This window comes from Muscardinus avellanarius, assembly GCF_963383645.1.
Source record: "Muscardinus avellanarius genome assembly, chromosome: Y".
In the NCBI taxonomy this organism is placed as follows: Eukaryota; Metazoa; Chordata; class Mammalia; order Rodentia; family Gliridae; genus Muscardinus; species Muscardinus avellanarius.
Window position 1 is genome coordinate 8,246,836 of NC_137809.1, and position 26,817 is coordinate 8,273,652.

The 26,817-nt window shown below is 47.1% G+C and overlaps 2 protein-coding genes across 2 annotated transcripts in view; one reads left to right on the forward strand and one right to left on the reverse strand.

Annotated features, from left to right (window-relative positions):
- LOC308279535 (F-box-like/WD repeat-containing protein TBL1XR1) overlaps positions 1 to 26,817 on the reverse strand; it is a gene marked incomplete at both ends in the record, with an annotated part of 935,328 nt that overhangs the window by 21,920 nt on the left and 886,591 nt on the right.
- The window catches only part of LOC308279546 (protein Shroom2-like), a gene marked incomplete at both ends in the record, with an annotated part of 142,826 nt that continues 141,805 nt past the window's right edge, over positions 25,797 to 26,817 (forward strand). Inside the window, 1 exon segment of the mRNA XM_080719675.1 lies at positions 25,797 to 25,940. Coding sequence (XP_080575801.1) covers positions 25,797 to 25,940 — 144 coding nt within the window.

The following is a 26,817-nucleotide window of genomic DNA, read 5'->3' on the forward strand; positions in this document are numbered from 1 at the left end:
CAATATCTGCACAGGACCTCAGGGGGAGGTTCCAATTAACTTTGGTCATTCTCCACCCCTGCTGTAGGGAAGCACAGGCTGGAGTCTAGGGTGGTGAGTGCAGAGGTGCTGACCACAGGTTAGAATTTCACAAAACCTGTGAATTGTACAGAATCAAATAAAAGTGAAACCAGATATCCTGACACATAAACCTAAAGCAGCTAAAGGAGAGAAGGTGTCCAAACACCCAGAGTGACCTAAGAAGATAAAAAATAGAGTACAAAGAAAACTAAGAGACATTGGATGGTATTCTGAAAGTTACCAAAGCAATCAGATACGCACATATTATATAGACCTGACCCCATATGCATAAATAAGGAGGACCGTTTATTTTACTTTTAATGTGGATGTTTTGTTTTATATTGCTTTTACAGTGCTTTTGTTTTGGTATGGTTATTGCTGTGTTATTTTTTTTCTTTCAACCCACACTTCTCTTACTTTCACATGTTTTTCTTTTTATATATATTGGATAGTTTGCCTTATTTTTTTATTTCACACAGATGCTAGCTCCTTTTATTTTATTCTTGTTCTTTTGTCCTCTTTCTTCCTCTTTCCTTCCTTTATTTTCATTCTCCTCCTTTGATTGGTCTTCCTCCCTTTTTCTTGGATTACATAATAGTGTTGGTATCTTGTGTGGATTTCTTTTTCTGTTCTTTTTCTATGTCTGTCTGCTCCTTCCATCACCCCTATTTACAAACCTTCCCACACTAACCCTACATACTTTTCTCCCCCAAAACTTTTCCACATAATATACCTCCTGGTCTAATACTCTAAGTATTTCTTACATCCATAATTACTCCACGAATGACAAGAGTCCTAGTAGTTAACTCTCTCTCATTCCTAGCAAGATTTCACCTTACCATACTTAAAGTCTTTCTCAACATAAACATATCCTCTACCTAATCCGACTCCTTTACTAATCACCCCAGCTCCTCCCACATCACCCACCCTCAACACTGGAAAGGCTCTGCTGACTAGCCGATACCCCAACTCCTAATATTAAGATTTGACTAAGCATAATACTCACAAACGATGGGTAGAAACCAGAAAAACAGGACAGAGAACGCTACAAATATGAGAACCAGGAATTATGAAGAGACAGCAGAAATCACGAATACTGACCTACTAGAAATGCAAGAAGGGGAGTTCAGAATCTTGTTGTTCAATATGATGAAAGGATTCAAAACAAGTATAGAGGATGTTAAAGGTGAAATAGAAACACTAAAAAAGAATCAGAAAGAGGTCTGGAATGAAATGAAAGAGGCAATAAGTGAAATGAAGACAGCAATTGAAAGAAACTCTGGAAGATTAGATGAAATGGAAAACAGAATATCAATATTAGAAGACAGTACATCCCAAACCGAAAACACAGTCAGTGATATACAGAAATCTTTACAGCAACAAAACCTAAACATCCAGCAATTATGGGATAATATGAAGTGCCCTAATTTACGGATAATAGGCATTGAGGAAGGGATAGAGGTACAGACCAAGGGCATCTGTAATATCTTCAAGGAAATAATCTCAGAGAATTTTCCAAATATGGAAAGAGACTTCGATCTTCAAGTCCAGGAGGCATACAGAACTCCACTGAGACAAAACCAAAGAAAGACCACTCCACGCCACATAATAACCCAAATGACCAATATAGAGGCTAAGGAAGGAATCTTAAAAGCAGCGAGAACAAAAGGACGGGTGACATATAGAGGCAAAACAATAAGAATCACCCCAGACTATACAACCCAGGTTAGGAATGCTAGGAGAGACTGGTACGACGTGATTCAGACCCTGGAAGAAAATAACTTCCAGCCAAGGCTCATCTATCCAGCAAAACTACTATTCAAGATCAATGGTGAATTGATTTATCTTTCACGATAAACAGAATCTCAAAAAATTCATGAATTCAAAGCCAACACTAGAGAAAATTCTTAAAGAAATAAACCATAAGGAAGAAAAAAGAAGCAGACTTCAGAATCAGAGAAGAGAGGAAGTTAATAAGTGGGCCACCTAAGTAAAGAAGAAAGATCACACCACCCAAGAGTAGACAGAACACAAAATGGCAGAAAACAAAAATCATATTTCAATAATATCTCTTAATGTCAAAGGACTTAACTCACCAATAAAAAGGCATAGATTGGCAATGTGGATTAGGAAACATAATCCAAATATATGCTGTCTGCAAGAAACACACCTCACAGCCAAAGACATCCACAGGCTGAAGGTGAAAGGATGGAAAAAGATATACCATGCCACCAGTGACCAAAAAAGAGCAGGGGTAGCAACCCTAATATCCAACAAAACAGACTTTAAACTAAAACACATCAAAAGAGACAAATCAGGGCACCTCCTTTTACTAAAAGGAACACTATACCAAGAAGATATAATGATAGTAAATATTTATGCCCCAAATATGGGTGCAACCACATTTGTAAAACAAACCCTTCTGGACATAAGATCCCAAGTAGACCCAAATACAATAATTCTGGGAGACTTTAATATGCCTCTCACACCACTGGATCGATCTTCAAGGCAAAAGATGAGTAAAGACGTTTTAGAATTAAAGGAAACCATAAACCAAATGGACCTAATAGACATTTTCAGAGTATTTCAACCAGGAACTACAGAATACACTTTCTTCTCAGCAGCCCATGGAATCTTCTCCAAAATAGATCACATCCTGGGACACAAAGAAAATACCAGCAAATTCAAAAAATGTAATATAATTCCTTGCATCTTTTCAGACCACAACGGAATAAAAGTAGAAATCAACAACAGGAAACTCGAAAGAAAGTATTCAAATTCATGGAGAATGAATGATACACTATTGAATGACGAATGGGTAAGAGCAGAAATTAGGGAAGAAATAAAGAAATTTATGGAAACAAACGAAAACAGAGACACAACCTAACAAAACCTATGGGACACCATGAAGGCAGTACTAAGAGGAAAGTTTATTGCATTGAGTGCCCACATAAAAAGGACGGAGAACCACCAAGTAAAGAACCTAATGACACAACTCAAGGATCTAGAAATTCTGCAACAGTCTATCCCCAAAGCCAGCAGAAGGAAAGAAATCATCAAAATTAGAGCAGAAATAAATGAAATAGAGAACAAAAAAAAAAATTCAGAGAATCAATAAAACAAAAAGTTGGTTCTTTGAAAAGATTAATAGAATTGATAAATCCCTGGCCAACCTAACCAAAAGAAAAAGAGAATCAACTCAAATTATCAAAATTAGAACTGAAAAAGGCGATATCACCACAGACAGTGAAGAAATTCAAAATATTATTAGAAACTACTTTAAAAATTTATACTCCAATAGACTTGAAAACCTGGAAGAAATTGATAGATTTCTAAGCACAGTTAACCTTCCTACACTTAGCCAAGAGGAAATAGCAAGCCTAAACCAACCAATAACAACCAAAGAAATAGAAATGGCAATAAAAATTCTTCTACCAAAGAAAAGCCCAGGCCCAGATGGGTTCCCAGCTGAATTCTACAAAACCTTCAGTGAACAACTAATACCAATACTGCATAACATGTTCCGGGAAATTGAAAGAGATGGAACTCTTCCAAATTCCTTCTATGAGGCCAGTATCACATTAATCCCCAAACCAAATAAAGATACCTCAAGAAAGGAAAACTACAGACCAATATCCTTAATGAACATAGATGCAAAAATTCTAAACAAAATACTAGCTTTACGCATTCAAAACTATATCAAGAGAATAATACATCATGACCAAGTCGGTTTCATCCCAGAAAAACAAGGCTGGTTCAACATACGCAAATCAATACATGTTATTCACCACATAAATAGAACCAAGAACAAAAACCACATCATCATAGCAATAGATGCTGAAAAAGCATTTGACAAAATCCAACACCCATTTATGTTAAAAACACTGCAAAAAATTGGGATAGAAGGAAAGTACTTCAACATCATTAAGGCAATATACTGCAAACCCAAAGCCAACATTATATTGAATGGGGAAAAACTGCAAGAATTTCCGCTACAGTCAGGAACAAGACAAGGATGCCCACTATCACCACTCCTTTTCAATATAGTCCTTGAGACTCTTGCTGCAGCAATCAGACAAGAGAAGGAAATCAAAGGAATTCACATAGGAAGAGAGGAATTGAAATTATCCTTATTTGCAGATGACATGATCCTTTATCTGGAAGACCCAAAGAACTCAACCAAAAGACTTCTGGAGCTGATTGACAAATTCAGCAAAGTCGCAGGTTACAAAATCAACCTAAAGAAATCAGTGGCTTTCCTTTATGCCAACAACGAATCCACAATGAAAGAAATAAAAACAACAATTCCATTCACTATAACCTCAAAACCAATAAAATACCTAGGAATAAACCTAACCCAAGATGTAAAAGACCTCTACAACAAAAACTATAAAACATTAAAGAAAGAAATTGAAGAAGACCTTGGAAGATGGAAAGATCTCCCATGCTCATGGATAGGCAGAATAAATATCATCAAAATGGCCATTCTGCCAAAACTGATCTATAGGTTCAATGCAATTCCCATTAAAATACCAGTGACATTCTTCAGAGTCCTAGAAAAATCAATCATGAATTTCATATGGAGAAATAAAAGACCCAGAATAGCCAAAGCAATTCTCAATAACAAGAAACACGCAGGAGGCATTACAATCCCAGACTTTAAACTATACTATAGAGCAATAGTAGTAAAAACAGCATGGTACTGGCACAAAAACAGATATACTGACCAGTGGATTAGAATAGAAGATACAGAAACAAACCCACACATCTTTAGTCAATTAATCTTTGACAAAGGGGCCAAACACATACGCTGGAGAAAAGACAGCCTTTTCAACAAGTGGTGCTGGGAGAACTGGCTAACCATTTGTAGAAAGATGAATCTAAACCCCTATATCTCACCAAACACAGGAATCAACTCAAGATGGATCAAAGACTTAGAAATTAGACCTGAGACTGTGAAGCTAGTAGAGGAAAGCATAGGTTCAACACTACAACATATTGGCACAGGCAGTAACTTTCTCAACAAAACCTCCAAAGCTCAGGAAATTAAAGCAAGAATAAACAAGTGGGATAACATCAAACTAAAAAGTTTCTTCTCATCAAAGGAAACTATCAATAACCTAAAGAGGAAGCCTACAGAATGGGAAAGGATCTTTACCAGCCACCATTCTGATAGGGGGCTAATATCCAGAGTATACAAAGAGCTCAAAAGACTCTACACTAGCAAAACAAACAACCCAATCAAGAAATGGGCAAATGAACTAAATAGACACTTCACAAAAGAAGAGATACAAAGGGCTAATAGATACATGAAAAGATGTTCTTCATCACTGGCCATCAGGGAGATGCAAATCAAAACTACACTGAGATTCCATCTAACCCCAGTCAGAGTAGCAAGCATAAAGAAATCAAATAACAACAAATGCTGGCGAGGATGTGGGGAGAGAGGAACTCTTTTACACTGTTGGTGGGAATGCAAACTAGTTCAGCCACTATGGAGATCTGTGTGGAGATTCCTAAGAAAGGTGGGAATAGATCCACCATATGATCCAGCTATACCACTCCTCGGTATCTTTCCAAAGGAGTTGAATTCAGAGAACTACAGCAACATATGCATACCTATGTTCATAGCAGCACAATCTGTAATAGCCAAAATATGGAACCAACCCAGATCATCATCAACAGATGAATGGATAGCAAAACTATGGGAAATACACACAATGGAATTCTATTCAGCCATAAAGAAGAACAAAATTATATCATTTGAAAGAAGATGGAAAGCCCTGGAGAACATTATGTTAAGTGAGATCAGCCAAGCACAGAAGAAGAAGATACATATGTTTCCTCTAATATGCCCAAACTAGGAAACACAAAGAATACCAGTGGGACTCCAGATATTGAAGGGGAAATACTAGCTAAGTTTGGATGGTAAGATAGGAGAGGAGGAAGGCCGGTCTTGATTAATGAGGGTCTACACCTGAACATGTGTAAAATTATGAATAAGACATGGTTAACCTGGACAACCATTGGTGGGGGGGGGGGAATGGGGGCGGGGGGGAGAGGGCACCAAACATAGTGTAAATGTATACTATTTATGTTCAATAAAAAAATTGTTATAATAATTAAAAAAAATTGAACTAGAAAAAAAAATAAAGTGAAGAATTTTATTTTAAAGTGAATAATTCCCAGTCACAAGGTTGTTCACCGTCCGCTCTCTGTTGTCACAGACTTACCCTCTCTGGACGTCTCATAGGAATGGAAACACACTCTCTGTAGCCTTTGTTCTGGCTTCTGTCTCGCAGTCTGTTTCTGAGGTCCACCCCTGGGGCAGCGTGAATGAATCTGTGATCCTGCCTTTTATGGCTGACTTGTATGCAGAGGATGCAGTTTTTGGATACATTCATCTGTGAATGGGCATTGACATTGATTTTACCTTTTGCCTACTATGAATAGTGCTAATATCAGCATGCATATAAAGTATTTGAAAGCCGGGCATGGTGGTGCACGCTTGGGAGGTTGAGACAGGAGGATTGCACAGGTTCGAAGCCAGCCTCGGTTCGGCTACTTAGTGAGGCTCTCAGCAACTTAGTGACACCCTGTTTTCAAATAAAACATAAAATAGGTCTGGGAGTATAGCCCGGTGGTAGAAAAGCCCCTGGGTTCCACCCCAGTACCACCAAAAAATTAAAAAATTAAAAGTATTTGAGCTGGGCATGGTGGTATACACCTTTAACCCCAGTACTTGGGAGGCTGAGACAGGAAAATCACATGCATGAGGCCAGCCTCAGCAATTCAGTGAGACCCTGTTTCAAAATAAAAACTAAGAGGGTTGGAGGTATAGCTTGGAGGTAGAATGCTCCTGGGTTCAATCCCCAGTAACTAACACACACACACACACACACACACACACACACACACACACACACACGCTAGGGTATAGCTTGGAGGTAGATGTCCTTGGGTTCAATTCCCAGTACCACAAAAAAATTTTTTTTAAGAAAAGGTCAGAGGGTATCTTTGGGAAGAAATCAGCCAATAGCTGTTTCTCCCAAAATTTGGGGGAGTTTGCTGGGCGTGGTGGCACAGGCCCATAATCCCAGTACTTGAGAGGCTGAGACCGGAGGATCACAGTTCAGCAATTTGGGCAACCTTGCTTACCTTGGTTACCTAAGCGTCTTCTGCAACATAGTAACACCCTCTTTTTTGTTGTTGTTGGCTTTTTTTTTTTTTTTTTTTTTTTTTGGTGGTACTGGGGATTGGGTGGTACCCAGGGGCGTTCTACCTGCAGGCTAACTCCCAGACCTATTTTATATTTTTTATTTGGAAACAGGGTCTCTTAAGTCAGCTGAGGCTGGCTTTGAACCTGCGCGATCTTCCTGTCTCAGCCTCCCAAGTGCGGGCCACGCCTGGATAGTGAGACCCTCGTGTGTGTGTGTGTGTGTGTGTGTGTGTGTGTGTGTGTGTGTGTGTGTACCACCACACCTCAGTCTGGTGATTCTTTTTGAAGGGTCCGAGAATTGCCCACCAACCCAAATATCGAAGGACTCACAAGAGATGTAAAATGCAAGCGAGGTTATTGTGCTGCAGCTCTGTCCCGGCTAGCCAGGGGTCGAGACCAAGACACTATGGCCGAGGTTCGACCCCTCCCCACTCCACGCTCTGAATTTTATATCCCTAGGAGGGAGTGGTTACACATGAGGGAGTGGTTACACAAGTCAGAGCCCGCCAACCTTAGAATACAACCAATCAGATACAAGGACAAGTACAACCAATAATTTTAAAACATGCATCCACACACGTCAGAGCCTGCTCTGCCTTTCCCACCCACCTTGGCTGGGCCAGGCTTATCTCTGCACTGAAGAACAGATTATCTCTGCACTGGAGAGATTAGCCTGGCCTTGTTTGCTGATCTAGCTCAGAGATATGGGGATGGGGTCCCATTTACAAAGACCTTGGCCGGCAAGCTGGAGATTAGAGGCTTTGACCTTGTGGGTCCCCTACCCTCGTCCTTGAATCCTGCAACCTGGGCAGCTGGGCTTATGGATCTTCATTCTATTTCCAATCCTACCTTACTTCTATATCTTAACTCTATATTTTAATACCTTATTTCTAATCCTAATATGGAAGAAGACTTCTCTAGTTAACCTCTCCTACTGGGAGGAAAGCGCTTCTTCCAGCCTGCTTTCCAGCACCCCTACACTTTTATTTTATATAATTGCAACATTTTGAAAATGGTGTACATTTAGATTGTGCTTCGTTCCCTCTCCCCCTCCATTTCCCTTCCCCTCTCCCAATAGAGAGGATACTCAATAGAGAGTGTCCAGGTTAACCATGTTATATTTATACTATTACACATATTCCTATGTAGCTTCTCCATTGAACAACCTCAGCTTTCTTCCTCTCCTATCCTTCTATTCAAGCTTTGCTGAGATTTCCCCTCCATTATCTGGAGTCCTTCTGGTATTACCACTGCTCCCTAGCTTGGGCATATTAGAGAAAACATATGTTCCTTCTTTCTGTACTTGACTAATCTCACTTAACATAATGTTCTCCAGTTCCTTCCATCTTTTTGCAAAAGCTATTATTTCATTCTTCTTTATAGCTGAATAGAATTCCATTGTGTGTATTTCCCATAATTTTGCAACCATTCATCTTTGATGGAGATCTAGGTTGGGTCCATATTTTGGCTGTTACAAACTGTGCTGCTATGAACATGGGTATGCATATGTTAATGTAGTTCTCTGATTTCAAGCCCTTTGGAAAGACACCCAGTAGTGGTGTAGCTGGATAAAATGGTGGATCTATTCCCAGTTTTCTAAGGAATCTCCATACTGATCTCCATAGTGGCTGAACTACTTTGCACTCCCACCAACAGTGTAAGAGTTCCTCTTTCCCCACATCCTCACTATCACAGTTTGAAATGGTGGGGTTCTTTTCCTTATTCAACTAAGGTGGGTTGAATAGAAAAATTAACAAGCAACTCAGTGCAGCTTTAGCAAATCTTTATTACAAAATTAGTAGGAAATAGATCAGTAGGAAATAGGGAAGAGAAAAAGCAGCCTGCTGACCCGCATGCTGGGGAGCCTGAAAATGGAACTCCGGCCCCTTTTGGGGACCCCAACCCTTAAATAGATTTTGCATTGGTATCTTCCTCATCCATGTTACCAAGGCAACGGGCTAGTTACTTATTCCTTAGCCAGGTGGTGCCTCTTTGTCTCCGGACAGTGCATTTACTAAGTGCGAGGGTCAAGAATTTACCTGGCCCTCGGCTCTATTGTACTGGGCAGTATTGGTTGCTCATCAACTAGGGTGCTTTGAAGCCGCACACAAAGTTTACCTTCCCTATGCCCAGGCCAGATCCCAGAGGAGAGGAGGGAAACAGAGGCACCGGCTGCCTCAATTATAATTTTAGGGCTAAGGGCTTCCGTTGACGCTAAGGTCTTTACTAGAGGTTAATGATTAGAATGAAGGGCAAAGACAGAGAGGAACTCTGCATTGTAATCTGCCAAGACATCCTGCTGCCTCGGCATCTATGTGTTGAGACCCCACTCCACATAGTTAAATCGGCAAAAACACCCCGAGAAGGAGGTATCGTCTCTGGCCAAAGTACCCCCCACTTTTAGATACCCTTCACTATTATTCCTTTTAACTTTCTACACGAATTGCTCCAGTGATGTGAAATTAGGACTATAAAAAGAAATTGAGTCCATGAAAATAAACTCTCTAATAATTTGTTTAAACATCCTTGGCTCTGCTCAACAATAATGAGAAACTGGCCAGAATTCAGGTACTGTGATAAGCACCCCAGCTGCAGCAATCACAAATGGCCTCCGACCTTCATCACTATCTAGTAACTCCGGCAAAGTAGCTCAGTTCAAAGTAATTATTTACCCTTGAAATCCTGCCTAGAGACAGAGAGAAACCTTGTGTGTAACCTTAAAGAAACAACTTAGCTGCCCAAATACAATAGACCCAAAGAAAAAGACTGTTAACTTTTACCTCAGTGTGAGCATTCCTAGAGATAGAAAAAAAAAAAACCTGCCACATAGTTAAGAAAAGCATTTTTGCATGAAGAAGAGCTTATCATAAGAAAGTCCCAACTGGGAAAGGAAGGAATTAGAAAGTTAGAAGCAGGTTGCAGAGAGTTTGTGACAGGGAAGTGGATTATTAAAGATGAGTAGGTTTTTAATAGGCTTGTTGTCTAAAGAAGAGTGCTTAGCAGTTAAGGAAATACATCTGACAATTAAAACTAAGAACCTTGTGGTGTTGTTTGTGATATTTTGTCTGCCAAACTGTGTTGTGAGTATGCTTAAGCTTTCAGATTTAGAAGATAAGATGCCAACACCTGAAGAAACTCCATCACATCCACCTGAATCACCACATCTCCCCACACTTGCTATATGAACTGAGCCCAAAAGATGGAAAAGTTCCAGAAAAAGTTAAAGAAGATTCCCCGAGAAGCTCCCAAGCCTTGACTATTCTGGGAGGCTGCCACCTGGAACTGCTTATCTGCAAGACCTTGGAGAGAAACAAAAGTTGGTCTTTCGAGGCCAACAGCCAGCTGAGAGATACCCATCCCCCCTTTTCTCTTAACTTTACTGGGGAAGGGTATAAATTTCTTGGGGTTTTCATAATAAAGTGTCATTGGCTCAAGAAGCCTTTGTCCACCTCAGATTCTTTCCAAAGCGTCGTCATTTAGGGACCTAAAGAAAATTCAGTCCCTAAAGGAGAAAGAATCGCTGCAGACAAGAGGCTGCAGAACTCCACCTGCCTTTTGCCCCATCTTTCTGAGGATTTGACCGGGAACGGACAATTACAAACCGACTGAGATTAGTCTGTGACAGTAATCGCTGCAGCCCCTCCCTGCCTGAGTGCTTGCACAGCACCTAGGCTCTGACTAGATTTTACACTTTGGAAATTATCAAAGCAATTTTCCAATACCAGCACCTTAATACATTTTGATGCTTCTTTCCAATACTGGTACACTCGCCAGCAATTGTTTGATTTCTTTATGCTTGCCACTCTGATTGGGGTTAGATGGAATCTCAGCGTAGTTTTGATTTGCATCTCCCTGATGGCTAATGATGAAGAACATCTTCTCATGTGTCTATTGGCCATTTGTGTCTCTTCTTTTGTGAAGTGTCTATTCATTTCAGTTGCCCATTTCTTGATTGGGTCGTTTGTTTTGCTAGTGTAGAGTCTTTTGAGCTCTTTGTATATTTTGGATATTAGCCCCCAGAGTGGTGGCTGGTAAAGATCCTTTCCCATTCTGTAGGCTTCCTCTTTAGGTTCTTGATGTTTTCCTTTGATGAGAAGAAACTTTTTCGTTTGAAGAGATCCCATGTATTGATTCTTGCTTTAATTTCCTGCGCTTTGGAAGTCTGATTGAGAAAGTTACTCCCTGTGGCTATATGTTGGAGTGTAGATCCTATGCCTTTCTCTAATAACTTCACAGTCTCTGGTGAGACCCTCTTTTAAGAAAAAAACAAAGGAAAAAAAAAAAAAAAAACAGGAGCCCGCTTGTAATCCCAGCATTTGGGAGGCTGAGACCGGAGGAGCGTGATTCGCAGACAGCCTCAGCTACTTAGTGCAGCCCTTTGCAACTCAGTGAGACCCTGTTCCAAAATAAAGAATAAAAAATAGGGCAGGGGTATAGCTCGGAGGTCGAATGCCCCGGTTTCCATCCCCAGACCCGCAAAAAATAAAATAAAATAAATTGGGCTGTGGTTGCAGGCTGGGAGGTAGAATCTCCCTGGGCTCAATCCCCAGTACCACAAAAAGAAAAGAAAAAATAGGGGAGAAGTGACAAAAGACAGATTCTTGGTTGTGACTGGTTTGTCTTTTCCGATTCCCTGAAACAAGCCCAGCGGGCTGGAGCAACCCTAGCCCTGACCTGCATCTGAGTGTCTTGGCTCCGCTCTGCTGGGCGGGCCTCGTATCTCCTTGGCAAGGCACCCCAGAGAACAAGGGGCTCCCAGCCCTTCTCTCCTCCCAAGTCACCTCTGTTCCTAACACCCAAGGGAACGGCCTGACACCGAAGGAAGGCTGTGTCTCCCAGAACCCGTGGTGACCAGGTCATCCCACAAGCCGGGCTCCCTCCCTGGTCCTACCTCTGAGCTTCCGATTCCCTGCATGCTGGCATTCTTGGACAAAGTCTATCAGCCCTGTTTGGATTTACACACACCCAGCCCTGTTCCCTGGGGCATCCAAAAGAAACCACACCTCACACCTTCCTTGCAGATGTTGTGGGGAAGGCGTCTGAGTGCTCCCTGAAGCCTTTGGGTTGCATCTTCTCTCTGTTGCCAGTTGTGATGGGGAGGGCAGGCCCATCCTCTACCAGAGGCCTGCCAATGGCACCCTCCATCTCCCCTCCTTTTTATTTATTTTTAGTCCTGTTTTTTTTTTTTTTTTTTTTTTTTGGTGGTACTGGGGTTTCTGGAAACCCTTCTACCTCTGGGCTACACTCCCAGACCTATTTTAATACTTTTAAAAAAATTTTTATTTGGAAACAGGGTCTCTTAAGCCTGCATGTCTGGCTTCGAACCTGCATGATCCTCCTGTCTCTGCCTCTGCATGTGCCACCACGCCCGGCTTAGTCCTGGGGTTTGAACTCAGGGACATTCTACCTCTGAGCTACACTCTAGACCTTTATTACCATTCATTCATTCATTCATTCTGCAGAACTGGGGATGGAACCCAGAGACATTCTACCTCCGAGCTCCACCCCAGCCCTATTTTTTATTCTTTGTTTTGAAACTGGGTCTCACTGAGTTGCAAAGGGCCTCACTAAGTAGCTGAGGCTGGCTGCAAACCACAATCCTCTGGTCTCAGCCTCCCAAATGCTGGGATTACAAGAGTGTGCCACCACACTGCCAGGCTATTACTTTTTGTTTCAAAGCAAGGTCTTGCTAAATTGCTGAGGCTGGCCTTGAGCCTGAGATCCACCTTGTTACAGTTTGGTAGAATATGGTTGTGGGGAAACTGTTCCCCGGGAACCTCTGCGAGGGTCCAGGACACACTTTCCCCCAACCTATAACAAAACCCAAAATGACCAAAAACAGAAAAACCGCGGGTTCTTGTCCCAAGCCAAGAATAAATATGCATAGCTTGGACAGTTGCTGAAGATTTACAGAAGTGTATTAAAAAGACAGAAATACAGAAAATAGAAGTACAGAAAATAGTTACAGCCCCATGCCAAAATGGCATGAGGGGGGAGGGTGGCCTGGGCCAACTCACCACTCCCAAGATACAGCACGTGGACTAGAATTTTTATACCCATGACCTCCATCTTGTTTACGTAATTCTGACGTAGTGAACCTCCCTGTTAGGTACCTCCCCCAGCAAGGTGTGGCAAGGTGTCTCCTTTCATGAAGGTCAACCTCTCCTACCATCTTAGCTGGCTTATCCAATCATGTAGATCTGTCTTTAGGTAAAGGCCTAGTTCTCCTCTCCTAAGGTCTGTCTTTACATAGAGACAGGCCTAGTTCTCCTCTCCTATTGACTTGTTAATTACTTTTAGCTATGTTAATTTACATCGGAATAGTTGCCTGCTTTTAGGCAGAAACCAAGTCCTTGCACAGATTTGCCCCTCACCCAATTTTTGAAATATATTAATAATCATAGCCTTCTCAAATCTTCCTAGGCCATTCTTAATACTAGCACACACCTGTCTCAGCCTCCCAGATGCTGGTTTTATAAACCTGCACTACCACACCTGGCTTATTCTTTATTTTGAAACAGTATCTCACTGAGTTGCAAAGGGCCTCATTAAGTAGTAGCTAAGGCTGTCAGCAAACCAAGATCCTCCTGTCTCAGGCTCCCAAATGGTGGGGTTAAAACCTGCACCACCATGACTGGTTTATTCTTTATTTTGAAGCTGGGTCTCACTGAGTTGCAGAGGGCCACCTAAGTAGTTGAGGCTGTCCTTGAACTGTGATCCTCCGGTCTCAGCCTCCCCAGTGCTGACCATGCCCAGCTACTACATCCCCATTCCAATGGGACTTCATTTTATTTATTTATTTTTGGTGGTAGTGTTCCTGGGAATTGAGTCCAGGGGCATTCTACTTCGGAGCTTCACCCCTCAGCCTTTTTTATTCTTGGCTTTGAAACAGTATCTCCATACATTGCTACAAGTCTCACTTAGTGGCTCAGGCTGTCCTTGAACCTGCAATCCTCCTATTTAGTGAGGCCCTTTACAACTCAGTGAGACCCTGTTTCAAAACAAGAATAAAAAATAGGGCTGGAGGTATAGCTCAGAGGTAAAATGCCCCTGAGTTCCATCTCTAGTACCACAAAATAATAATAGTAATAATGATGATGATGATGATGATGGTGGTGGTGGTGGTGGTGATGGTGATGGTGATGATGATGATGATGATAATGATAGAACTAGCCAGGCTTGGTGGTGCACGCTTGTAATCCCAGCATTTTGGAGGCTGAGACAGGAGGATCATGGTTTGCAGACAGCCTCAGCTACTTGGTGAGGCCCTTTGAAACTCAGTGAGACCCTGTTTCGAAAATAAAAAGACTGACTGATATAAGTTCTAAAATATCAGCTGAATGATTTGCTGACTTCATTACAACCCCCATTATGTCACTTTTTAAATACAATAAAAGTTTTCAGTAAACTTAAAAAAAAAAAAAGACTGAAAATTAGGGGCTGGGGGTGTAGCTCAGAGGTACAATACCCCTGGGTTCCATCCCTGGTACCGCAAAAAAAAAAAAAAAAAAAAAAAAATAGGGCTGGGGGTGTTGCTCAGAGATAGAATGCCCCTGGGTTCCATCCCTAGTACCACAAATTAATTAATTAATAAGGAAGCCGGGCGTGGTGGCACACCCTTGTAATTCTGGAGGCTGAGACCAGAGGATCGCAGTTCCCGGCCAGCCTCAGCTACTTAGCGAGGCCCTCCGCAACTTAATGAGACCCTTTTTCAAACTAAAGAATAAAAAATAGGGCAGGGGGTGTAGCTCGGAGGTCGAATGCCCTTGGATTCCATCCTCAGACTATAAAATGATGATGATGATGATGATGATGATGATGATGATGATGATGATGATGATGATGCGGTTCGGGGTATCGCTCGGAGGTAGAATGCCCCTGGGTTCCATCCCCAGTACCCCAAATAAATTAATAAGAAAAAAAAGGAAGGAAGGGACAGGGGTGTAGCTCCGAGGTAGGCTGCCCCTGGGCTCCATCCCCAGTGCCAAACCCCCCGGTCCCCTAGCCCAGGCACCTGGCTGTGCAGAATTCCCTCCTAGCTGTCCGGGGAGCCTGCAAGGGGGCGGCCAGGGCAGCGCTGTGCGCTGTGCGCTGGGCTCCCCCGGCCTGGCGCTTACCCAGGCATCCGAGCAGCTCGCAGGCGGCGGCGGCGCGCAGGATGCGGGCGGAGGCGGGCGGGCAGGCTGCGGGGCCCGGGGGGTCCGGGGGGCCCGGGGGCCGGCGCCCCGGCCGCAGCTGCAGCAGGCCGAGGGCCAGGCGCAGCGACCCGCTGCCCAGAAGCAGCGCGTGGAAAGCCCGCGGCTGGAAGCTCATCACGAGCTGCGTGGCCGCGTCCCGCGTGGGGCAGCAGAAGGTCCCCAGGCGCGGGGAGGCCATGGGCAGCTGGGGTGCGCTGCACGCCCACCGGCTCGCCTGCCTGTGTGCCAGAGTCCCGCGGACCCGCTGGCGGGCTTGGGCCCGGGTCATGTGCTGCGCGGGCTGGGGAGGGGGGCATCACGTGCTCTGGGGCTCTCGGCCTCTGAGCGGGCGGGCTGCCGGGGCCCTGCGGCCTCTGCAGACCCCACGAGGATGCACGGGAGAGGCTGGATCCGGGGAGCAGGAGGGGCGGGGCCCAGGAGGTGGAAGGTCAGCTTCTCATCGCCTGCAACTGGGTGTCTCCTATGCCCTGGGTGTTTTGGTTGGTTGGTTTGAGGGACTGGATGTTGAACCCAAGGGTGCTCTACTTCCTAGCTACACTCCCAGCCCTATTTTATTTATATATCTAAGTGTGTGTGTGTGTGTGTGTGTGTGTGTGTGTGTGTGTGTGTGTGTGTGTGTGTGTGTGTGTTTACTGGGATTGAACCCAGGGCCATTCTACTGCCAGCTACAATCCCAGCCCTATTTTTTTTTTTTTTTTTCAGTTCTGGGGATGGAACTCAGGGGCATTCTACTTCCAAGCAACACCCCTCAGCCCTATCTTTTAGTTTATTATTTATTTATTTATCTTAATGGGGATGGAACCCAGGGGCATTCTACCTCAGAACGACACCCCCAGCCCTATTTGTTATTCTTTTTTGTGTGTATGTGTGTGGGTCTGGGGATGAAACCCAGGAGCATTCAACCCCTGAGCTACACTCCCTACCCTATTTTTTTATTCTTTATTTGAAACAGGGTCTCACTGAGTTGCAAAGGGAAACAACCCCACAGAAGTGGGATTTTGACTAAAATTAGGAAATGAGGCTGGGCATGGTGGCACACACTTGGGATCCCAGTACTTGAGGCCATAGACATGAGGGTCAGGGTTCAAAGCTGGCCTGGGCGACTGAGTGAGGTCCTCCACAACTGAGTAAGACCATGTTTCCAAATAAAGTCAGGCTGGGGTATAACTTGGAGGTAGGATGTCCTGGGTTCAATTCTCAGTACCAAAAAAAAAAAAAAAAAAAGGTCTGGGGGTACAGCTGGGAGGTAGAAAGCCCAGTACTCTAATTAATTAATTAATTAATTAAGAAAGGAAGCTTGTCTGTTATTTGAGTACTTGGGAGGCTAAGACAGGAGAAATGCAGATTCGAGGCCAGACTCAGGAACTTAGGGAGAGCCCCAGCAATTTAGACAGACCCCATTTCAAAATGAGATATAAAATAGGGCTGGGGTGTGGCGGTGTGGCTTGGAAGTAGAATGTCCCTGGGTTCAATCTCTATCATCTCCCTCCCTCCAAAAAGATAATTCTTTTTAAAAAGGGGAAAGAGGCTGGGCATGGTGGTGCAGGCTTGTAATCTCACCATTTGGGAGGTTCACGGACAGCCTCAGCTATATAGGGTTGGGGGTGTAGCTCGAAGGTAGAATGCCTCTGGGTTCCATCCCCAGTACCGCAAAAAAATAAAAATAAAAAGATAAAAAGGGGAAAGAGAATAAAATGGTGATTGCCAGAGGCCTGGAGAGAGCAGCAAACAGGTTGGAAGAGCCAGACAGATAGGTGTTCAGTGATAGTGGAGTTAGAGAAAGATCATGGGGTGTAACGCACAGTAGGACAACCACAGATAACACTTAGGAACTGTGCATTTCCAAAAGCAGAAAGAGAGCCGGGTGTGGCAGCACACGCTTGTCATCCCAGCATTTGGGAGGCTGAGCAGGAGGATCGCGCAGATTCAAAGCCAGCCTCAGTTTAGTGAGGCCCTATGCAACTCAGTGAGGCCCTGTTTCCAAAGAAAGATTAAAAAAATAGGGCAGGGGGTGTAGCTCAGAGGTAGAATGTCCCTGGGTCCCATCTCTGATACCGAAAAAAAAAAAAAAAAAAGAAGGAAAGAAAGGAATTTAAAAGTTTTCACCATGAAGAAATACATAAGCCAGGTGTGGTGGCATATGCTTGTAATCCCAGCATTTGGGAGGCTGAGACAGGAGGATCGTGGTTCATGGCTAGCCTCAGTTACTTAGGCCCTTTGCAACTCAGTGAGAACCTGTTTCTAAAGAAAGAATAAATATAGGGCTATGGGTATAGCTCAAAGGTATAATGCCCCTGGGTTCCACCCCCAGAATCACAATAAATAAATAAATAGCCGGGCATGGTGTCACACACACATAATCGGAAGGCTGAGACAGGGGGATCGCAGGTTCGAGGACAGCCTCAGCAGTTTAGGTGAGAGATCCTGTTTCTTTTCTTTTCTCTCTCTCTCTCTCTCTGTGTGTGTGTGTGTGTGTGTGTGTGTGTGTGTGTGTGTGTGTGTGTGTGTGTCTTAGAAAAAGCCCTGGACCGCTGAGCTACATTCCTTCCTTCCTTCCTTCCTTCATTTATTTATTTATTTATTTATTTTGTGGTACAGGGGATGGAACCTAGGGGCATTCTACCTCCAAGCTACACCCCAGCTTTGTTATTTAATTACTTAGAAACAAGGTCTCACTGAGTTGCAAAATCCTCACTAAGTAGCTGAGGCTGTCCTTGAACCAAGATCCTTGATCCTCCTGTCTCAGCCTCCCAAATGCTGGGATTACTAGTATGCGCCACCATAGCCAGCTCCACACTTTATTTCATTTATTTATTTATTTATTTATTTATTTATTTATTTATTTATTTATTTATTTTGCAGGTCTTGGTGGCACACGCTTATAATCCCAGTATTTGGGAGGCTGAGACAGGAGGATCGTGCAGATTCGAAGCCAGCCTCAGCTACTTAGTAAGGGCCTCCACAACTTAGTGAGACCCTGTTTCAAAATAAAGAATAAAAAGTAGAGCTGGGGGTGTCACTTGGAGGTCGAATGCCCCTGGGTTCCATCCCCAGTACCACACACACACACACACACACACACACACACACACACACACACTGCTCAGACTGGCTTCAAAGCTGCCATCCTCCTGCCTCAGCCTCCCTTGGGCACAGTTGGGGTTTACAGGCGTGCACCTCTGTGCCTGGCTCCACCTGTTTTCAGCCAAAGCTCAGGTGTCCCCTGTGTTGTCAGGGGCTCTTCTCTGATTAAACATTTAGATGATGCGTATAGTAGTCCCCCTCCAGGGGGCTCATCTGCGGCGGGTTGGCTCGGTTCCCTGCCTGCTTCCTCTGGGGCCCACAGGCCTGGGCTTCCTGTTGGGTTCCCAAGGAAGACAGACAGGAGGCGGCTCTGCCAGACGGGAAGCGGAGCCTCGCTGAACAATGGCCTGCGAACGCCACACTTCAAAGAATCAAAAGAACCGAGATCTGGCACGTCTATAAACACACAGGGCCCGTGCCGCAGCTGCCTTGCTAGAAGCTGAAACCTCTGGTGTTCTCCAAACCCTTTACCGCGCTCTGCGGCCCGGAGCACAGCGGAGCGCATCCTAGACCGGTTCCCCACGACGGGGAGAGCACGAGGCCTCCTGCCTAGCCAGTGTGGACACTTGGCCACAGACTCAGATTCCCAGGTCCCGACAATGCAGATGGCTGCTAAAGATGCCCCTCACAGCGAGGGTGCACGAACATGGGTAGAAAGGCAAACTGGAAACCCGCGTGGTGGCCCACGCTTGGAATCCCAGCGCTGGGGAGGCTGAGACAGGAGGATCGCAGTTCTCGGACAGGCTCAGCTGCTTAAAGAGGCCCTTTGCAACCTAGTGAGACTCTGTATCCAAATAAAGAATAAAAAATAGGTCTGGGGTGTCGCTCAGAGGTAGAATGCCCCTGGGTTCCATCCCCAGTACCGCAAAAAAAAAAAAAAAAAAAAAAAAAGGAAAGAAAAGCCAACTGGGCTGGGCTGGGCTGGGCTCAGCAGGTGAGCCTTTGCCCACTGCATGCAGACAAGCAAGCCATTCAGTCCCCAGCACTGTAAAGCAAACGGGCAAACATGCCCGACATGCTGGCGCGTGCCTGCAATCCCAGTGCTTGCTACCCTGAGACAGGAGCTGTGCAGGTTCATGGACAACCTCAGCAACTTAGCAACTGTGCTGTGTCTGGGGATGGAACCCAGGGGCATTCTACCTTCGAGCTACACCCCAGCCCTATTTTTTATTCTTTATTTTGAAACAGGGACTCACTGAGTTGCAGAGGGCCTCGCTAAGGAGCTGAGGCTGTCTGTGAATCTGCGATCCTCCTGTCTCACCCTCCCCAATGCTGGGATTACAAGCGTGCAGCACCACGTCCGGATTTTTCCTTTTTTCTTATTGGGATTGAATCCAGGGACATTTCACCTCTGAGCCATACCCCAGCCCTATTTTATTTTTATTCTGAAACAGGTTCTTGCTAAGTTGCTGAGGGGCTCACTAAGTTGCTGAGACTGACTTTGAACCCCTGATCCTCCTGTCTCAGCCTCCCAAGTACTCGGATTACAGGTATGTATCACAGTGCCTAGCAAAAATTGACTTTATTTTTTTCTTCTTACTGGTGATTGAACCCAAGGGTATTCTACCTTCAAGCTGCAGCCCCAGCCCTATTTTATTTTTTATTTTGAAAGTGGATCTCACGCTGGGTGTGGTGGGGCACACTTGAAATCCCTGCACGTGGGAGGCAGAGACAGGAGGATCCCGCAGGTTCAAAGCCATCCTTGCTGGCTTAAGAGACCCTGTTTCCAAATTTAAAAAAAAAAAAAAAAAAAAAATATATATATATATATATATATATATATATATATATGTGTGTGTGTGTGTGTGTGTGTGTGTGTGTGTATACACACATACATACATATACATACATACATACACACACACACACACACACACACACACAATAGGTCTGGGAGTGAACCCTAGTACCACCAAAAAAAAAAAAGTGGATCTCACTAAGTTGTGAAGGGCCTCACAAATTGCTGAGGCTGGCCACAAACCTGCAATCCTCCTGTCTCAAAAAAATTTACATTTATTTATTTATTTATTTATTTATTTATTTATTTATTTATTTTGCGGTACTGGGGATGGAACCTAGGGGCATTCTATCTTCAGGCTGCAACCCCAGCCCTATTTTTTATTTTTTCTTTTTTAAACAGGGTCTCACGGAGTTGCAGAGGGCCTCACCCTAAGTAGCTGAGGCTATCCATGAACCGTGATCCCCTGGTCTCAGCCTCCCAAATGCTGGGCTTATAAGCATGTGCCACCATGCCCGGTTTAAACTTTACTTTTTTTTTTTTGGTGGTACTGGGGTTCCTGGAACCCCTTCTACCTCTGGGCTACACTCCCAGACCTATATTTTTGAAACAGGGTCTCTTAAGCCAGAGCAGCTGGCTTCGAACCTGCGTGATCCTCCTGTCTCCGCCTCCCAAGCGTGGGGATTACAAGTGTGCACCACTAAGCCCAGTGCTAAAAATTTACTTTTAATAAAATGTAAATTCATTCTTCCTTCCTTCCTTCCTTTCTTTTTTTCTCTTTTCTTTTTTTTATGATACTGGAGATGGAACCCAAGGGCCTTCTACCTCTGGGCTACACTCCCAGACCTATTTTCTATTTTATTTGGAAACAGGGTCTCACTAAGTTGCTGAGAGCCTCACTAAGTAGCTGAGGCTGGCTTTGAACCTGTGCAATCCTCATGTCTCAGCCTCCCAAGCGCGGGGATTACAAGGGTGCGCCACCACGCCTGGCTGTAAATGGAGTTTCCACATTCATAATTATGCAAATGTAAAGAACTTTCACAGGCTGGGGAAGGCAGATTGGTCATCTGGCATGCAACAAGAAATCCCAGGCTCAGCTCTTGGGGGGGGGGGATTATCACATCAGAAAAATTTAAAAACTTTCTGTCTTCTTTGGAAGAAATCTGTCCGTGTGAGGACAAAGTCTGCCAACTCTCAATCTATTGTCCTTCCTGACTTACTTCCTGTTAGTTCTACCCCTAGTCAAATATTTCCACATTCCTTGAAGTTTAGTAAAATAGATTCAATTGAAACAAGTATTTTGGCCCAGCCAGGGCAGGAATTTCCTGAGTCCCACTCAGCAGTCCTCCAAAAGCAAAGAAGCGGTGGCTCCTCCTGCCCGCCGCGCCGCGTGATTTCAGGGCTAAGAATGCAAACATTGCCTGTAAGTGTAGCTGGACGTGTGTTTGTGGTGCTGTTGTGGGGTGGGGCAGGGGGATGGAGTGAGGGATTTCCTCTGTGCGGTGACACTTCTGGCCACGGCAAGTGGCTTCAGGTAGGAGAGGGGGCTGGCCACCCAGGCGAAGCCTCCTGGTAGGTCAAACCAAGGTTCCACGCCACATTCAAGGTGAGCGCCTCAGACAGCCAAGAGCTTGAAACCAGGCGTCATAGCGGACATCTGTCATCCTAGTACTTGAGAGGCTGAGACGGGAGGATCGCAGTTTCCAGGCCAGCCTCAGCCACTCAGTGAGACCCTCATCAACCTAGCGGGACCCTGTTTCCAAATTAAAATAGGGCTAGGGGTGCAGCTTGGAGGTAGAAAGCCCCTTTGAGCTCAATGCAGGGTGTCCTCAGATTCCGTGATGGCTCAGCTTCTGTGGACTGGTACCTACCCTCTTCAGCACCATGGAAAGATTATCTTTGAACAAATTAATATCAGCCTCTTCAAGGAACCTCTTCGGGGCACCCAAGAAAACAAGTGACCATGTACAATGGGGTATCCTGGATGGGATTCCAAGACTGAGAAAAGGACATTGGGGAAAACGAAGTGTTAGGACTTGGCTATCAGATGTTCTCTGAAGGACAGATGTTCAGAGGTGAAATGATTGAGTTCTGAGGGTTGTAGCCTCATCAGTGGTTAAATCCATTGTAGTAGATGTATTGAGTGGTAGCCTAGGCAGGTGGGCCACTGAGCACATGGCCTTCGGGCCCACCCATGGACCCCCCTTCTTGACCTCTCTGCTTCTGGCCTCCACGGCCTAACGTGGACTGCATCAGCTGAAACCTCCAGAACTGCGAGCAAATCAATCTTTCTACTTCTCAGTTGTGGTGGTCAGGTACTTTGGACCACAGCAGTAAGAATGCCGATTGAAACATTAAGGGAATCTGAATAAAGCAGGGACTATTACTGGGTGGTAATCCTTTCTTTGATTCTTGCTTCTTTGAAAAAAGAGAATTCAAACAAAACGCAGGAATACAGGAATACCAGAGGTTTGTTTAGGGAAGTGGGGGCACAGTGTAAAAGAAGGTTGTGATAAAGGGGATTAGGTTGCAGAGAAAAGGGGTCTGGAGCAGATCACTCCAGAGTGGAAGATGGCAAGGGCTCCTCCCTGGGTGCATCCTTCCTCACGCATATTCATATATTCATTTTAGGGCGGTGCCTCGTCCTTTGTGTGCCACACTTTACAGCATCTGCACTGTTTTCACCGTGTTGGAGACTTTCCCAAGGAGGTCGAAGTGAAACCTGCAGGGGTTTAGCCTTCTGATGTTTTCTTTCTTTGTTTCTTTTCTTTTTTCTTTTTTTTTCTTTTCTTTTTTTTTTTTTTTTTGTACCTGGGATTGATCCCAGGAACATTCTACCTCTGAACTATACCCTCAGCCCTATTTCGTTTTTTATTTTGAAACGGTTTTGCGAAGTCGCTGAGGCTCTCAATACATTGCTGAGGCTGGCCTCCAACCTGCAATCCCGTCTCAGCCCCCCAAGTACTGGGATTCCAGGTGTGTGCCACCATGCCCGGCTCAGCTTCTACCTTTTAAAAATGTTGACTTCTGCAGCGCTGGGGCTCAAAGCAGAGACACTGGCATGCTGAGCAAATGCGCTGCCAAATCTCCTAGGTGCTTCCCTCGTCCCTTGTGTCCCTGCATAGGCACATCTCAATCTCCTCCTCCGCTCTGAAACCCTCAAGCATTGGCAAAACCGTCTGCTTGCAATCTCCTCTCCCAACCATCCCGGATCCAGCTGGCATGGGCGGATGACCGGTTTTGCCTGGTCTCTCCCTCCCTGTCAGCCAGGACCTGGCTCCTTTCTCTTCCCATCCTGCCAGGCTGGCTGCAGCAGCGGGTAGGGAAAGGGTCCTCCTGGTTTCTACTTGCCCTTCCACACCCCTGCTTTTCCTCTTCCTAAAAAGCCCTGCCTGCCTGGGCGTGGTGGCACACGCTGGTCATCCCACTACTTGGAGGCTCCGACAGGAGGATCACAGGTTCGCAGACAGCCTCTGCTACTTAGTGAGGTCCTTTGCAATCAGCGAGATCCTGTTTCAAAATAAAGAATTAAAAAAATAGGTCTGGAGGTGTAGCTCAGAGGTAGAATACCCCTGGGTTCCATTCCCAGACCCACAAAAAAAAAAAAAAAAAAAAAAAAAAAATCAAAACAAACCATGCCTGCCCAGGGGTGGTGGCGCACTCTTGTAATCCCAGTACTTGGGAGTCTGAGACAGGAGAATGTCAGGTTCCGGGCCAGCCTCACAACTCCACAACTTAAAGAGACCTTGTTTCAAGTAAAGAATTAAAAATAGGGCCGAGAGCCTGGCGTGGGGGCAAACATATTCCGGAGGCTGAGACCAGAGGATCAAGGTTCACAGACAGCCTCAGCTATTTAGTGAGGCCCTCAGCAATTTAGTGTGTCCCTGTTTCAAAAGAAAGAATAAAAGATTGGGCAGTGGGTGTAGGTCAGAGATCAAATGTTCCTGGGCTTTATCCCCAGACCCGTAACACACACACACACACACACACACACACACACACACACACACACACACACACACACACACACACACACACACAAATTGGGCTGGGGGTGTAGCTCGGAGGTAGAATGCCCCTGGGTTTCATTCCCAATACCGTTAAAAAAAAAAAAAAGATAAAAACGGATTCCCAGAATGAAGACAACAGGAAGCGGTAACAAGATGCCAGCCATAGCGCGGCCAGGTGCCACAGGAGGGGACTTGTGCCCAACCACAAAGCCCTGGCGCTGGACGGTGTCTTGAAAGCCGGGCTGGTTTAGGAGGCTGGGCCCTGCCCAGGCTCCCGTCGGCCCTTGCCCTTCTCGGGGGGCAGCGCTGGTGCGCGCGGAGGGCTCCCGGAGTCCCGGGCTGGGGCTGGGCGCGCAGGGCGCTCCCTCCCGCACCCAGGCGGGTCACCAGGATGGAAGGCGCAGGGACCGGACAGCGAGCCCCGACCCGCGCGGCTTCCCGCCTCACCTGTGCGCCGGGCAGGCGTCGCCAGACACGGGCGCGAGGGAAGGCGGCCGTCGGCGCCCCCTGTCCCCGCGGGTCCCGGGTGCCCCCTCGCCCCCTCAGCAACTCAGCGCGCCCCGCCCTGGGCCCCCACCCGACCGGGCGCTGGGAGCCCGGGACCCCAGCGCGCTCCCGCACCCAGATCCGGCCCCGTGCCGGCCGGAGCAGGGCCTGAGCCCCTAGACCTGCCGAGCTCCTGAGCGCGCCCCTTCCCAAGGCTCCCGCCCAACCCGGAGGGCAAGGCCCACGCCCCCCGTCCCGCGCGGCTCCCGATCTGCAGGAGGCGCCCTGGGCGCGCTCACCTGGGCACCTCCCGCCCCGCGCCACCCGCCAGGAGCCCCGCCCACTCACCTGGGCACTTCCCACCCGGCGCCCCGCCCATCCACCCGGCGCCACGCCCACCTGGACACCTCCCACCCGGCACCACGCCCATCCACCCGGAGCCACGCCCACCTGCAACTCCCTGGCGCCACGCCCACCTGGACACCTCCCAACTAACGCCACACGCATATGGGCACCTTCTGCCAGGTACCCCGCCCCCCTGGGGCACCTCCCGCCCGGCGCCACCCGCCAGGAGCCCCGCCCACCCACCTGGGCACTTCCCGCCCGGCGCCCCGCCCATCCACCCGGAGCCACGCCCACCCGGGCACCTCCCACCCGGCACCACGCCCATCCACCCGGCGCCACGCCCACTTGGGCACCTCCTGCCAGGCACCAGCCCCCCCTGGGCACCTCCCACTGACGCCCCCGCCCGCCCACCCACCCGGCGCCCCGCTCACACGCACCTCCCAAGGCGCCCCGCCCACCCGGCGCCCCGCCCACCCGGCCCCGCCCCCGGCCGCGCTGCGGAGCCCCCCCCCACCCCCCACCCCGCGCCGCCCTGCTCCTGCTCCCTCCTCGGCCGGCGGCCGGCACTTTCCTTCCAAGTTGCAGCACAAAAGTTTGCCCGCCCCATCGGCCCGCGGCCCCAGCGTGCATGGGCCGGGGGCCGGGCGCCCCGCGGCATGGAGGGCGCCGAGCCCCGCGCGGAGGCGGCGGCGCGGGCGGACGGCGGGCGCCTGGTGGAGGTGCAGCTGAGCGGCGGCGCGCCCTGGGGCTTCACCCTGAAGGGCGGCCGCGAGCACGGCGAGCCGCTGGTCATCACCAAGGTAAGGCGGCCCGCGCCCGCGCTGACCGTGCGGGGCCTAGGGGGACCCGCGTGCCCGAGGTCCCCGGCCCCAGCCACCTGCAGGGAGCCGGGCACCGGGGCGGCAGAGGCGCGGGGAGCCGGCGCCTGCACGGCTCGAGCCGCCCGGAGTGGTTTAAATGGCTCCCGTTCTGGGTGCCCCGCCCCTCCCCCTCCGGGAGAGGGCCTGGCGGAGTCCCCTGGGACTCTCCAGCGGGCCACCTGCACCTGCCGAGCTGCCCGGAGGTGCCTCGGCCCGCGAGCAGCCCCAGCCGTGCCGGCCCCCTAGGGTCGCCGGTCCGGCATCATCCCTTGGGCCTGCACCCGTTATCGCCACGAAACCCGGCTGGCAGCTGCCGCCCGCGCAGCTTCTCAGTTTCCATCAGCTCATCAATATTTACCGACTTTCGCCTTGCAGGCCCGCGTCCACGCTCACCTGCTTACGGCTTCCCGGCACTTTTCAATGTGCTCAATTAAAAGTGGTGCCGCACACTTGTAGTCCCAGCATTAGGGAGGCAGAAACTCTGTAGGATCGCGGTTTGTGGACAACCTCAGCTACGTAGCGAGACTCAGCGAGACCCTGTTTTAGAAATGAAATTTGTTTTAGAAATAAAAAGACTAGCCGGGCGTGGTGGCGCGCGCTTGGGAGGCAGAGACAGGAGGATCGCGCAGGTTCGAAGCCGGCCGCGCGCGCTGGCTTAGGAGACCCTGTTTCCAAATATAAAATGTAAAAATAGGTCTGGGAGTGTAGCCCGGAGGTAGAAGGGCTTCCAGGAACCCCAGTACCACCACCATCAAAAAATAAATAAATAAATAAATAAAAAGACTAAAAAATAGGGCTGGGGTGTAGCTCGGAGTTA